The sequence below is a fragment of the Seriola aureovittata genome, chromosome 7, assembly GCF_021018895.1.
Source record: "Seriola aureovittata isolate HTS-2021-v1 ecotype China chromosome 7, ASM2101889v1, whole genome shotgun sequence".
Lineage (NCBI taxonomy): Eukaryota > Metazoa > Chordata > Actinopteri > Carangiformes > Carangidae > Seriola > Seriola aureovittata.
Genome location: NC_079370.1, coordinates 26,245,850 through 26,259,312, shown reverse-complemented (window position 1 = coordinate 26,259,312; position 13,463 = coordinate 26,245,850). Strand labels below are relative to the sequence as shown.

Genomic DNA, 13,463 nt, shown 5'->3' with positions numbered 1-13,463 from the left:
CTTATATAGTATTGAATCATATTGTACTTTATTGTATCACATGGAAATCTAAATCTGTATCAGTACACAACATATTTATAATTGATGTATTTTAGAGAGAATATTTGAGACGAAGAGACAGAGACAGAGAGACGAGTGGGTGATAGAGAGATGATGAGTTTTCTCTGACTGCAGCTGTGATTACTGTGTCTCACACACACACACACACACACACACACACACACACACACACACACACACACACACACACACACACACACACACAACACACACAGTTTCCTCTGTCTGTGTCCCAGAGACTGTACAGACTTACAGTGTGATGGGCAGACCGCTGTGAAGCTCTGCTCCCCGCAGGATGAACCTTTACAGCTGAAGATTTCCCTCAGCTCACCCTCACATACATTCCACACAAGCCATGTCATCTAACTCGTGCCGATCGTCATGAAGGTTTGCTGAGCGCAGTCCTGTTCGCAACTTCAAGCATTTCCTCTAGACTCCACCTTCAGAACAATCTTTACATTTGATCCACACCACGCTCCATGCCAACGGTCAGACTGTTAGACTGTTGTCAGATAGTTGGTTAGCAACAGGAAGAATTAAAAGGAAAGAGCTGAGAGACAGATGGTGAAGTGATCTCTCCCCCCGTCAAACAAAAAGGAAAAAGTTGATGCGTCTTTTAAGTTATGTGATGAGGTGCAGGTGTTTTTTCTGGACACAAAGTCCAGGCACATCGCTTCAGTAATTTTGGTTGGTTGGCTACATCGGGTTACCTGGACGATATTTTCAGCCAATTAAATGGACTTCACCTGGGCCTCCAGGGAACAGCAGCGAACATGTTCAATGTGCAGAATAAAGTAGAAGTTAGAAAACTGGAGCTGCAGGTTCAGCGAGTAGACCATTCAAATTATGACTCAATTTTGTGACAAAGGAACAGATTCAGGTTCCCATCTCCATGACCAAAGCTATCAAAGACCCAGAAGACCCAGCTGCGCGAATACTTTCCCCATCCCAGATGTGCAGTACAGTTGGATAGGAAAAAGCAGTTGGCCAGGCACAGTGACGAGGCCCTCGCAGCCCTGAGCTAAACAGAGCAAGACGGTCTTGTCGCTCTCTCCTGCGACACCGCACTGAAACTGGTTTTCTCACAGAAGTTCCTGACAAACATCTGGCTGCATGTTGCTTCAGAGTATCGCGATCTGTCCGACAGAGCAGTGTGGGAGAGACGCATTAAAAACCAAATGTAGAAATAAACTGACTGCGGAGCCAGATCCTCCACTGTGCCAGACATCAAGCATTCGGTGGCCGCTGTGCAACATCAGCCGTCTCATTAGGTGAGTCAGCATATTGTTGACCTATTGTTGAACCGATCCACTGCAGCTCTATAATTATAAATAACTAAGAGTGCAATGTTTTAATTTAGTTTTTTTTTTGCAATTGTTGCTTTACTTATTTAAATATTTTTCTTCTGCTTATGCCTAAAAGCTGAATGTATAATAACAGTATAATCACATTAGATTAGTGTCTGTTTGTATGCTTATCGATTTGAATGAGCTGTGGATACGTGTTAGGGATGAATGTCCCTGTATGAGCCAGCAGTGGATGTTGCATATAGCGCAAAAGGACAAACACATACCGTCTTTCTACACGGGGAGCGGGAGGGAAATCCACTGGAAATGGACTGTTGTTTTAAAAAACCATACAGTCTTCATATTGTTGGCAGTTTTATAAAAAGCCACAAGTAAGAGTGCAATGTTGTAATTTGTTTCTTTGCAATAATGGCTGTTGCTTGTATTTAAGTTTGGTCTGGCTATGCCCGTGCTGAATTTACAGCAAAGACCTACAGTGGTTTTATGTTTGTTTATAGGCCTATTGATGTATCATTTCTAATATTTGTAATAATTTATTTTTCTAATTAGCCTATTGCAGACAGCCTGTTTTATGTAGTGCTGATGGACAGCTCCTTGAAAACTCTGTAATACTAAAAGTGTTGCAACATTTTTCGGATGCTGTGTTACTGACTGTGGAGCTTCCGACCTGTTTCCCCTGCTGTCCCGTTATTATTACAATAAAAACTGCTCTGAGAACACATTATTTGGCCTCTGTTATGGGGTCGGATGTGGGTCGCAAACATTTTTGACATTTTCAAGTGGGCCGTGAGTTGGAAAAGGTTGGGAACCCTGGTTTAGACTTTTACTGCTGTTGTACCTGTGAATGGTTCATTAAATAGTGGAAGAGTGGAAAAGTGGTGAAACTCCGGTGATGTTGTTTCCATCAGGCCAAACTTGGTCGGACTAACAGGCCTAAGTAGTAGGTGGAAAGTGTGTGTGTGGGCGTATGTGTGTGCGTGTGTGTGCGCGCGTGTGTACCTCAGCATTGCTGTCTGAGTGGCGTCGGGAACACAGCTGTAGCTGAGTCATCCATAACTCTTGCTCCTTGGCGTCCAGTGCTGAGAGAACAGAGACACAGTGTCAGTATCAAAGGTCAGAGGTCACCTACGCATCCAGGGCACACCGGTTACTGCCAGTGTGTTCACTGTCAAGTAGAAGGCTTTGCCTGTGTCAACAAATGTCTTGTCCAAAATACACATCAGTGATCGACAATACACACACTGTAGTTTGACTCACACACACACACACGCTCATTAGTGGCTAATTTGATACAAGCTACGGCTTGTTAGTCTTATTAGTAAAATAAAGTGGATTTTCACTTTGTGGAGACTTTTTAGCTTTCAGTTAACATCTGTCTCTTGGAGAGGTTTCACCCATAAGGAAATTGTGTGTGTTGCTGTGTTTGGGATGGATGGATGATGGGTGGATGGATAGATGGATGGATGGGTGGATGGGTGGGTGGATGGGTGGATGGATGGATGGATGGGTGGATGGATGGATGGATGGATGGATGGATGGATGGGTGGGTGGATGGATGGATGGATGGATGGATGGATGGATGGATGGATGGATGGGTGGATGGATGGATGGATGGATGGGTGGATGGATGGATGGATGGGTGGATGGATGGATGGATTGGTGGATGGATGGATGGGTGGATGGATGGATGGGTGGGTGGATGGATGGGTGGATGGATGGATGGGTGGGTGGATGGATAGATGGGTGGATGGATGGATGGGTGGATGGATGGAGGGAGGATGGATGAAGGGAGGATGGGTGAAAGGATGGAAAAAGTGTTTTTGTTAAATGACCAAATGATGATCATGTGATTGATACAAAGGTACAGATCATATACATTTCAGTGTAAACACTAACTGGAGACATTACAGCCATGTTTTTCTGTCTCACACACAGGACAGAGAAGACACACATTAATCTGTCACACGGGCTGCATAACTGTTCTCTACGTACGTGACCTGAGGCACATTTTTATAATTCAAGTCCATTTCCTTTTGTTTTAGTTGCATAACAACAGTGTCTGTGTTTTGGGCTGTGAGTGCTGGTGACCTACACTCACACTGTGCCTGAACGCCTCCTGTGTGGACTCTGATGGAGGACTGAAGCTGCTGCTCACACTACACCTCCTCTGTAGACAGGATGTTAGACTAAATCTAATCAGGTCTGGTTTTAAATCCACTCTCCTTCCTTCCAGGCAGCCATTATTTTAAGTTCATTTCAGAACGCTCTCAGAGTCTCAGAGTCTCAGAGTCCTCTATCACAGGCTTATGACAGCTTACAAGGACAGACTATTTTGAAAAATCTTTTAAAGTTTATATAGAGTCTTTGAAGAACAGGAAATTCTCTGGTACTGTATCTACATCATGTTCCTCACAGTTGTATAGTATCTGTCCTCCGGATTGCACTACTTATATGCAAATGTAATCTATATGACATATATGTAGGCTACATATAAAATAAAAGCACAGATATAAAAATCATATATGGAACCTATTAGTAATTGGAATAATTTCATATATTGACATATATGTTTAGCCAATACAAATATGTAACTCAGTTACTTGAATGCATGTAAGTGTGCTGGTTATTATATAAGTCTCCCAGTGAAACACACACACACAGACGACACACACTGTTTAAGGAGCACATGAGCCCAGACCTGAGTTCCCTTTGTTTCAACCACTGGATGATTGAAACAAGGGTCAAACAAGTATGTTTGTTTATACATGTATGCTTATATTGTAGACATATGTTACGTAAATATATATCCATCCCAAAGCCTGTCAATATCTGTTGATATTATACTGTAGGTTCCAAAAGTCTGAGACCACTTTTCTAGAATGGGAATGAATTAATAAGGAAAACTTATATGAGAATATAGAATTTGTATGTGTATGTTATTTTAATAAATACATATATAAGTTAAATACATATATAATTTAATATATTGTTAAAATATATGATCGGAACATCTTATACCATATAAAACTTCATGATATAGACATTTTTAATATATGTACATATACAAATTTTACTTTGGTATATGTTAGAAACTTATATGTTAATATATCCAGAGCATGTATATATGTGATAATAATACATCCCCTTATAGCTGACATATATGGAAACATCACTCTTGATATAGGGACATATACTGTATGTCATATATTACATTTCTGTCTGGGCAAGCAAGAGTTTTAATAAATGTACACAGTTGACACAACTTCACTATGTCTCTTTCTGCACATGAAGACTCTGTCTCTCACCTCTCAGTTTGTAGGAATCCCCAGTGGTGGACTGAAAAGTGAACATGAAGGGAAACTCATCACTGGAGACCACCATCGCTCCAAGGAGAGGCAGAGACCCTCGGGGAGGTCGCTGGCTTTTACTCAGTTCATTTAGATAATACTGGAGCTGACCCAGTTCTGGGTCCAGGACAAAATATCTGCAGGAGACAGAAGGGAGAGAGATGAGATGGAGAGGACACAATAAAGTGATCAAAAGACATTAGGTGACATTCTAACACATTACACGCTTCATGTGTACCAAACAGATAGTTAGTGTTGTTGAAAGGTTTGACTTTTGAATGAAGCTCATTAATTAAGGGTATTGTGATGGTGTGTTTTGCTGGTGGACATGGTGGTTTTACTTTGTAGTTTTAATTGTAAAATGTTCTTTATGTAGCCTGTATTTTACAATAGAAAGTGCGGAAACAAAAAGGACAAGGACAGATGTAATATGAAAAATCAAATACACAAATAAAGAGTGTGTGCAAACTCCATAAAGACTGAATTAAATCATCTTTTCTTCTTTAAATCTTTTACTTTGGGTCTTTTGTGAGTTTTTCTTAGTTGTTACAAACCATTAAACAGATAGCAGGTAATACGGTATGAATGGTTCCACAATACACAACACACAAGCATTCAACTACATCTCATTAGTCATTCATTCTGCTCCAGTCGATGAATCCCGGCAGCTCGTCCAACATCACACTGAGCCTCATAATTCATATTCTGCCATTTGCAGTGGCTGTGACACTTTAATGACTGTGTGTTTTTGGGTTTGCATTGTTACCCGTTTTGTTGGTTCATTAAAAAGACTGAAGACTGAGTGATGTCTTTCTCAGCTCTACTCCTGTTCCTCTCTTTCTCTATAATAAGAAAACTTGACAATTCTCCTTTTAATCTTTGAATTCAGAGACATGAGCACATCACTGTAACATCCTCAGCAGCGTGGTGACTCCCTCATCAGAGGCAGGAGTGCATCCACTGAGGCTGACTGTTGAGGTCTGGTTGTAATATTTCAACACAACCTTCTTCACTTCCTGTTCACTCTCACTTCTCTCACACACATAAACAACCTCTGTGAATGCGATATTGCTCAGTCAGCATTCTTCACTCATGATGAGAGAAAGGACAAATCCTCTCCATCTCACGCTGGAGCTCATATGCAGCCCACTGAGGACTGAGTGATTTTACCCTGGAGACTTTAATATGAGAGCAGCTTCCCTGAGCACAGATGAGAACCACTGATGGAGGGAGGGAGGGAGTGATGGATGGATGAAGAGAGAGAGAGGAAGAGGACAGACAGGGTGATGCAGGGACAGAGGAAAGAAGCACAAAGGTTTAATGGAAAACAAGGAAACCAGCATTGAGAGGAGAGAGACCACTATGAATAATTTACATAAGTTTTCACACAGCAAACTGTTTCTACCACTGCGGTCATGTGACTGTGTCATGTGACTGTGTCATGTGACTGTGTGGTTTGCAGTGGAACATCAAGTGGATCCAGCTCTCATCCAAATGTAAATGATGAGCAGCACAGGCGTGAAGCAGTGAATAATCTCCTGTCTACATCATATGTGTGTGTTTGTACTTCTATCTTTGTGAGGACTCGTTTGAGTTGTAGACCTTACTGTGCGAGGACATTTTGATCGGTTATCACAACTTCAAAGGGCCGTTTGAGGGTTAAGACCTGGTTTTAGGTCCAGATTAAAGAGGCCCTATCGTGCTTTTCTGAGTTGCTCCTTTCCTATAGTGTGTTATGTAGCTGTCTGTGCATGTAAATGGTCTACAGAGTCGCAAGGCTCAAAGACCACATCAAAGGGAGGAGTACCTCTGTCAGGGAAAAACTCCCTTTTCTCATTTGCAACAAACGCCTCTTGGGGGTCCAGGACTTACTTCATAGACCAGGGGGATTCAGTTCAAACTCAAAGAGGCCCAGGTAGACAAAACTTCCTCAAGCAAAGGTCTAAAATGTCGGTTCTTCTCTATATAACTAAATGTTCTTTTAGCACAGACATTAACTGCTGTAATAAGTAATAACTACAGAACAGAGCACTTTTGAAAAAATATAATAAAGTGCTGAATTTTACAAAATGAAATAAAAAGGGTACCTTGATTTTTTATTTTATTTTAGTAGACACCAAGAATAAAATGATGAACACTACAGATTGCCATAATAGGTCTTCTTTGAGGTCAGGGTCAGTTGTTTGGACCGTCCCAACAGTTTCTTCTCAAAGTGAGGGAGAAGTGGTTCAACGCCAGCAACAGCCGCCAGCACAACTACTACTGCAAACCTGAGGTCACAACACCTGCTGCTACAGATTCAGTTCATGAAAATCACAAACAGAATAGATGAGAGTTACAAATGGAGGAACATATAAGAGCAAAGGTAAACCGTACAGCTGATACACAGAAATATACAGTGAAACGACAAAGGTAGAAACTGATGGAGATTGTTTAGAAAGAGGATAAATAAAAGTTTGAAAAGAGATGTAAAGTGAAATGACGGAACAACGGAAAGAACTGAAACAAAGGGGAGCTCCATGTTCGCAGCTCATAGTGGGCAACGCAACCTCAGTGCCACCACATGACTGATGTCAACAGGTGAGCACACAAGGTGTAAAGGCCCCATTGTCCTGATGCATTAATCCTGAAGTCAAACAACCCTGAAGAACGACCTCACTGACACAACATCAAGACTGTTAACAGGGGAGTCTGACCCACTGTATGAACCACTGTACCAGAGAGTGGCGCCCATCTGTAAAGTAGTAGTTATTATTATTTGTGCAATTTTACGTCTTTATTTTATAGGAACAGCGAAGACAGACAGGACATGTGGGGAAAGAGAGCAGGGGAACGACCCTATACCTAATTTCCTCCTTCATGACAACGGTACGGAGGGTGAATCTTTTTATAACTCACCTGTTTATATTTTTATTAAGGCTTAAAGTTCTGCATAATTGAGGGGGTGGCCTCTTTGGGTGACAGGTGGGTGAGCGTATGTTTGCTACAAGCCAACGAAGAGGCTACGTCCATCTTTATTTACAGTCTGTGAGATCAGCTCTTCGGGTTGGAGAAGGCTGGTTCCTTGTCTGACCAATGTTTATTCTGACACATTTACTGAAAGGAGAGAAGGCCGTTTGGTAGATTATGAGATTTTCTGATTTAAACCCACCGTGTTTTCTCTTAGTGTTGCCTAAATAGACAATACTTGTTAGTTGGATCAATTCACTGTGGTTTAGGGTCAGTTGTAAAATAAGTCTTGTCCTTTAACACAACACAAACACATGGGAACTCTACATGATCTGACCTGATTTACTTAACTAGTTCATCACAGTGCTCTACACTGTTTCTATCAGTGGCTCTAACTCTGAAGTAAAGAGGTCACATTGATGCTATGTTTTAAACTGGTTTTTGTTGAAGTAGCCAGAGCAGCAGGACTCCAAACAGACCTGAGAAAAAAACAACTGTGTATGGGAGCATGATGGTCTCCAGGTTAGAGGCAAAATGGACAGACATTAGTGAGTCAGATGAAAACTGTGAGCTGATCTGGTTCATCTGAAGTCAGGTATGTCAGGAAACAATGTGAACATGTCGAGTCATTTATGACCCTGAACGCGGAAGGAGACTCAAACAGACTGGAAGACAGGTCCCTCTCCCCACAAGCAAGCAGCCCCCTCCTGGAATATAGGACCATGTCAAAGCAATAAGTAATGCTATCAATGTTCTGCCTTGATGGATTTTCATATGTGTCTGTGTGTGTTTTGTTGTTCGTGAGGCGCAGATTGGTGACGTTTTATGCCTCCATGCCAGCAACAGCCAGGGCCGTTGTTCAGGATGTCTGTATGTCCGTCTGTCTCATTATTCTGAATGACATACCATAGTAACGTCTTGATGGAGATTTCTTCATATTTAATAAAAATGTCCATTGAGACTCAAGGATGAACTGATTAGATTTTGGTGGTAAAAGGTCATGGTCAAGGTGACCTCACAAAACATGTTTTTGGCCTCTTGAATGTGATATCTCAAGACTGCCTTGAGGGAATATCCTCAGATTTGGTCAGAGTCTCCTCTTCCTGTGTTACAGTGTTGAATAATGACCAGAGGAGTGCTTTTACAGAACATTATGATGTCACAGTGAAATTGACCTTTGACCTTTTCGATATAAAATGTCATCACTTCATTTTCATCATTTTATCCTGTTAGACATTTGTGTTACATTGTGTGATAATCAGCATATGAATTTATGAGTTATGGCCAAAAACGTGTTTTGTGAGGTCACAGTGACCTTGACCTTTGACCAACAAAATCTAATCAGTTCATCCTTGAGTCCAAATGAACGTTTGCGCCAAATATGAAGGAATTCCCTCAAGGTGTTAATGAGACGGACGACAACCTGAAAACATAATGCCTCCGGCCCTGACTGTCCTCCAATGATGGATCATGACCAAAAACATGACCAATCAGAAACAAAGTGTCTTCAGCAATTTCCGAACTCCTTCTGACAGAAAGCAGTCTGTCCCTACTGGTCAGTGATTGGAAAAAACACACCTTACTGTTACCACCAGTACCAGTTTTTGGAAAGAATCTGCAATAACATTTTCTCCATCACCAAAATACATCTGATCCAATATAAACTAGCAGCACAGGAGAGTTACCCATCACAAACTCACTGACAGTCAGACCTGTGCACAGAGCACACTAAACACCACTGATGAACTGTCTTTCACTTTCCAGTCTCCACATCTCTGACTCATACACACAGCTTTACTCTCCTCCCCTCACTCCCTTCAACATCACCTCCTCGAGAAATATCATACACTCATATAGCGGAAGAGGCTCTCCTTTTAGGGACTGGACCTGAAACGGACCAACACCCTCTCAAAGGTGTGGGGGTAGCCAAGGGCTGAAACATCATTGAACCAAACAGTCTGACCTCTGCCCTGTGGTCCCCTCTCAGCTGAGCCCGCTGCTATCCAGATATGACATCATCACTGTTGCAGGTCTATATACCAGTAGCGTAGGCAAAAAATTTATTTTGGGTGGGCCAGTATAAAAGAGTCTTATGAAAATTTAGATTCAGCAAGAAGGAAAAACAGCAATAATTTAAATTTGAAGCACTCTGAAAATGCAATGAACTGCCTATAAACATGCTCAACCAACAGAGCTCATTCTTTAAAGGCTGCACACAACAGTAAACAAAAACCTGTCTATTATATCGTTTGGGATACAAGCTAAAATATATTTTTACCTCCAGAACCAGCAGTGCATCGGCTGTACATTAAGCAGCACTGTCAATTAACCCTTTTATTGCACAAAGAGGCAAATACACTTAAACCCAACATGGAACATATCCCTCATCCATTAATCACTCTGTATTCCAACAAACAAAACTGTCCATACCACTTTGATGAGAAGCACATAGAGTTTCCATTCTTGTGAGTGCAGGGAAAAACCTGCACATTTGGCTCTGAAGGTGGTTCATCAACCGCAGGTAAATCGGCGGGAGAGAGCCCTGGCATTGAGGAGCAAGCCACCCGGCTAACCGTCTGGTGGGCTAATGAAGTTGTGGGCTGGGTGGGCGCTGTTGATGAAGGCAGTGGCGTGTCTTCTTCCTCAACTCTTGCGTTTTAAAAACAACACATTAGAGAACTTTGTTTAGCCATCGCTGCGGCCTTAACATTTCATCAGCTGAAAAACCAGCTAGCTAGCTGCTGCAGGTTGGCCACAGACTATAGGAACCATAGCAACCAATTACGTTCCCGAGGTTTCCCTCAAGAGCGGCATGGTGGACAGTGGTTAGCACTGTCACCTCACAGTGAGAAGGTTCTGGGTTCGAACCCAGTGCCTGGGGCCTTTCTGTGTGGAGTTAGCATGTCCTCCCTGTGCCTGTGTGGGTTCTCTGCGGGGGCTCCGGCTTCCTCCCACAGTCCAGAGACATTAATTGGTGACTCTAAAGTGCCCATAGGTGTGAATGGTTGCGCAAGTGGTTGTTTGTCTCTATGTGTCAGCCCTGTGATAGACTGGCGACCGCCCTCGCCCTCGCCCTCGCCCTCGCCCAAAGTCGGCTGGGATTGGATCCAGCCCCCCTGTGACCCTACAAGGATAAGCACTATACATAATGGATGGATGGATGTGTTTCCCTCAACTTGTTTCAAAAGATCCATTTCAATTAAAGGACAAATTAAGCACAGAGACACATACGTCACCTATGAACCAAGTTTTTATTTACTTTATATACATTTTTATATTTTTTGGTAATCATGAGTTTTGATTAAACTTGGCTGGGTCCAGGCCCATTACTGGCTACGCGGCTGCTATACAGTGTGTTTGTGTGTCATCTTCGTCCTTTTTGTCTCTGTATACTGACTATGATACTGTGAAGTCCTTATTTCCTCTCAGTGCGGGTCCAGCAGTCAGACTGAATAAGACTTAAAGCACCGAGGTATGAATCATGAAGCTGTGCTGAGAGCAGCTATAATATTCTCTGTCATCCACCTGTCAGAACAAATGATACAGTGATCTCCCCTGTGACTGAGAACAACAACAAAACAACAACCGGAGCGACGATACCAACACGACGCTGCTGCTTCACTGTGCTGGCTCCAGGCTCCGTTCGCTCTGACAGGACACAGACTGATGTTAAACACACACATACACAACCTGCTGACGCTCACACACACACACACACACACACACACACACACACACACACACACACACACACACACACACACACACACACTGTTGTACTTGACCCATGCACTCAGGAGCCAAGAAAACTGGAGTGTGTGTGTGTGTGTGTGTGTGTGTGTGTGTGTGTCTGTTTGTCTGTCTGTCTGTCTGTCTGTCTGTCTGTCTGTCTGTCTGTCTGTGTGTCTGTGTGTCTGTGTGTCTGTGTGCGTGTGTGTGTGTGTGTGTGAGAGAGTAAGTGTAAAAGAGAGGGTGTGTGGAAGTGAGTGTACCACACACTGTCAGAGTGTGATCATAGAGCTCATTACACGATTGGATGCTTTTCCTATCGATCCACTGGGACAGTGAGAGAGGGAGAGAGAGAGTCAGCAGTTAAAGAGAGAGAGGAGGGAGGGGGAGGGAGGGAGTGTTGTGATGCAGGAGAGGAGTGCAGGGCTTTCCTGATCCTGGATGACTCATTCAGTGTTTCTGGGACTTCCACCCCCACATCTCCTCTCACATGCATAGAAGGATGAGTGAGTGGTACATAGACCTGGTCCTGGTCCACAGGGTGCGTGGATGCTGTGATGTGACCTCAGACTGACAAATGAAATACTGCAAAAAATTACACTGATGTTGCATTTAGAAAGACACACTTCTTGTTTATATAACACCTGTGTGAGCACGCACACAAACACACACACACACACACACACACACACACACACACACACACACACACACACACACACACCTAACTCCACCACTACAGAAAAAAAGTTTGAACAAAATAAAAAAAAGGCACAGAAACAGTTTTTAGATGCGGACATGACAGGTCAGAGTTCAGACACACGACCCTGTGATCAGCTGTCAGTCACTCATCAGACACTTCACACCTCCACCTGTGAAACCCTGAGACCCTACAGGAGCAACGTTACAACCACAGTGTCTCAAACATGATCTGTGAAGGTGTCACAGTCTGACTCGGGTTGATGAAGTGACCTCATGAACAGCGGCTCTCTAACATCGGTCCGGGACCTACCTGCTCTGCCAGCCCTGGAACAGGTTCGTGTATTTCTTCAGGACCCCCTCCAGGTGCCGCTTGCTGCGGGCTGTTTGGTGGTGCGTGGGGCCGGACCCCGCGCGGCTGTCCCTGGTCCTGGACCCCAGTCGGTGCTGAGCAGCATCCAGGCTGTGTGACTGGCCGCCTCGGTGCTCCTGCCTCCTGCAGGGGCTCCAAGCGGGGCTCTCCTGACGCGCTGACCGGTTCATGTTGCTGCCGCTGCGGCTTGTGCTCGTGGCTGCTCTCCGTCCGTTTCCACCCTGAGGTGAGATGAGCAGTGATCCAGCAGCCTGCCCCGACACCGAGCTCAAACTGGAGGGTACCCCGACTATCTGACTGCGGTCTCTCTCTCTCTCTCTCCCTCTCTCTCTGTCTCTCTCTCTCTCTCTCTGACGTTATTGCGTTTGTTATTTTGGAAATCCCGGGTTGGTCACTCCCCCAAGCCCGGGATACTCCCCCTTCAGTGGCCACAGGGAATCAATAATGCAGTAAAAGCTCCGAGCATCAGGCTGAGAACCAGACTGTGGTTGTGTTTAATTCCTGTAATATTATAGAAACGTCAGAGCAACACACTGAAATAATAGCAGACAGTGTTCTGCATGAAGAGACTGCTCCTGTTTGATTCACATTCATTATTCTCCCAATTACCAAACAGGTTTCTATATTTTACACAGTTCCATCTGTTTTGTAGATGAATTACCTGTCAGGTGTTTGTAAATCTTTCACAAGCACCAGGTCTAATGGACTGAAGGTTTAACTGAAGGACTAAATGACTGGATGATCAACCAAGTCAACTGAAGCAGTGCTACTATAATAATAACAATAATCTTGATCTTGATGATCATTTTATGTCGATTTCTTCATCGAAGCAGAATTATACAAATAAAATTAAAATAAGCAGCTGGGAATCTAACGTGCGGTGTTTTTATTCTATCTAATGAAAGTAACTGTGCATTACGTGCATGTAGTTGTGATGAATAAGGAGGCTATAAGACATTCCTTCATTAGTCCCACAGTGGGGAAATGTGCAGGATTACA

The 13,463-nt window shown here is 43.3% G+C and overlaps 1 protein-coding gene across 2 annotated transcripts in view; it reads right to left on the bottom strand.

The window, feature by feature from the left end:
• The window catches only part of LOC130171664 (oxysterol-binding protein-related protein 10-like), a 40,869-nt gene extending 27,844 nt beyond the window's left edge, over positions 1 to 13,025 (bottom strand). For both annotated transcript variants that reach the window (XM_056379740.1, XM_056379741.1), the window contains exons 1-3: positions 12,405 to 13,025; positions 4,673 to 4,851; positions 2,367 to 2,446 (exon numbers count right to left, since the gene is read on the bottom strand). In XM_056379740.1, coding sequence (XP_056235715.1) covers positions 2,367 to 2,446; positions 4,673 to 4,851; positions 12,405 to 12,634 — 489 coding nt within the window. In that variant the 5' untranslated portion in view covers positions 12,635 to 13,025. The remainder of the gene's footprint in view (positions 1 to 2,366; positions 2,447 to 4,672; positions 4,852 to 12,404) is intronic.
• Between the last annotated feature and the right edge of the window lie 438 nt (positions 13,026 to 13,463).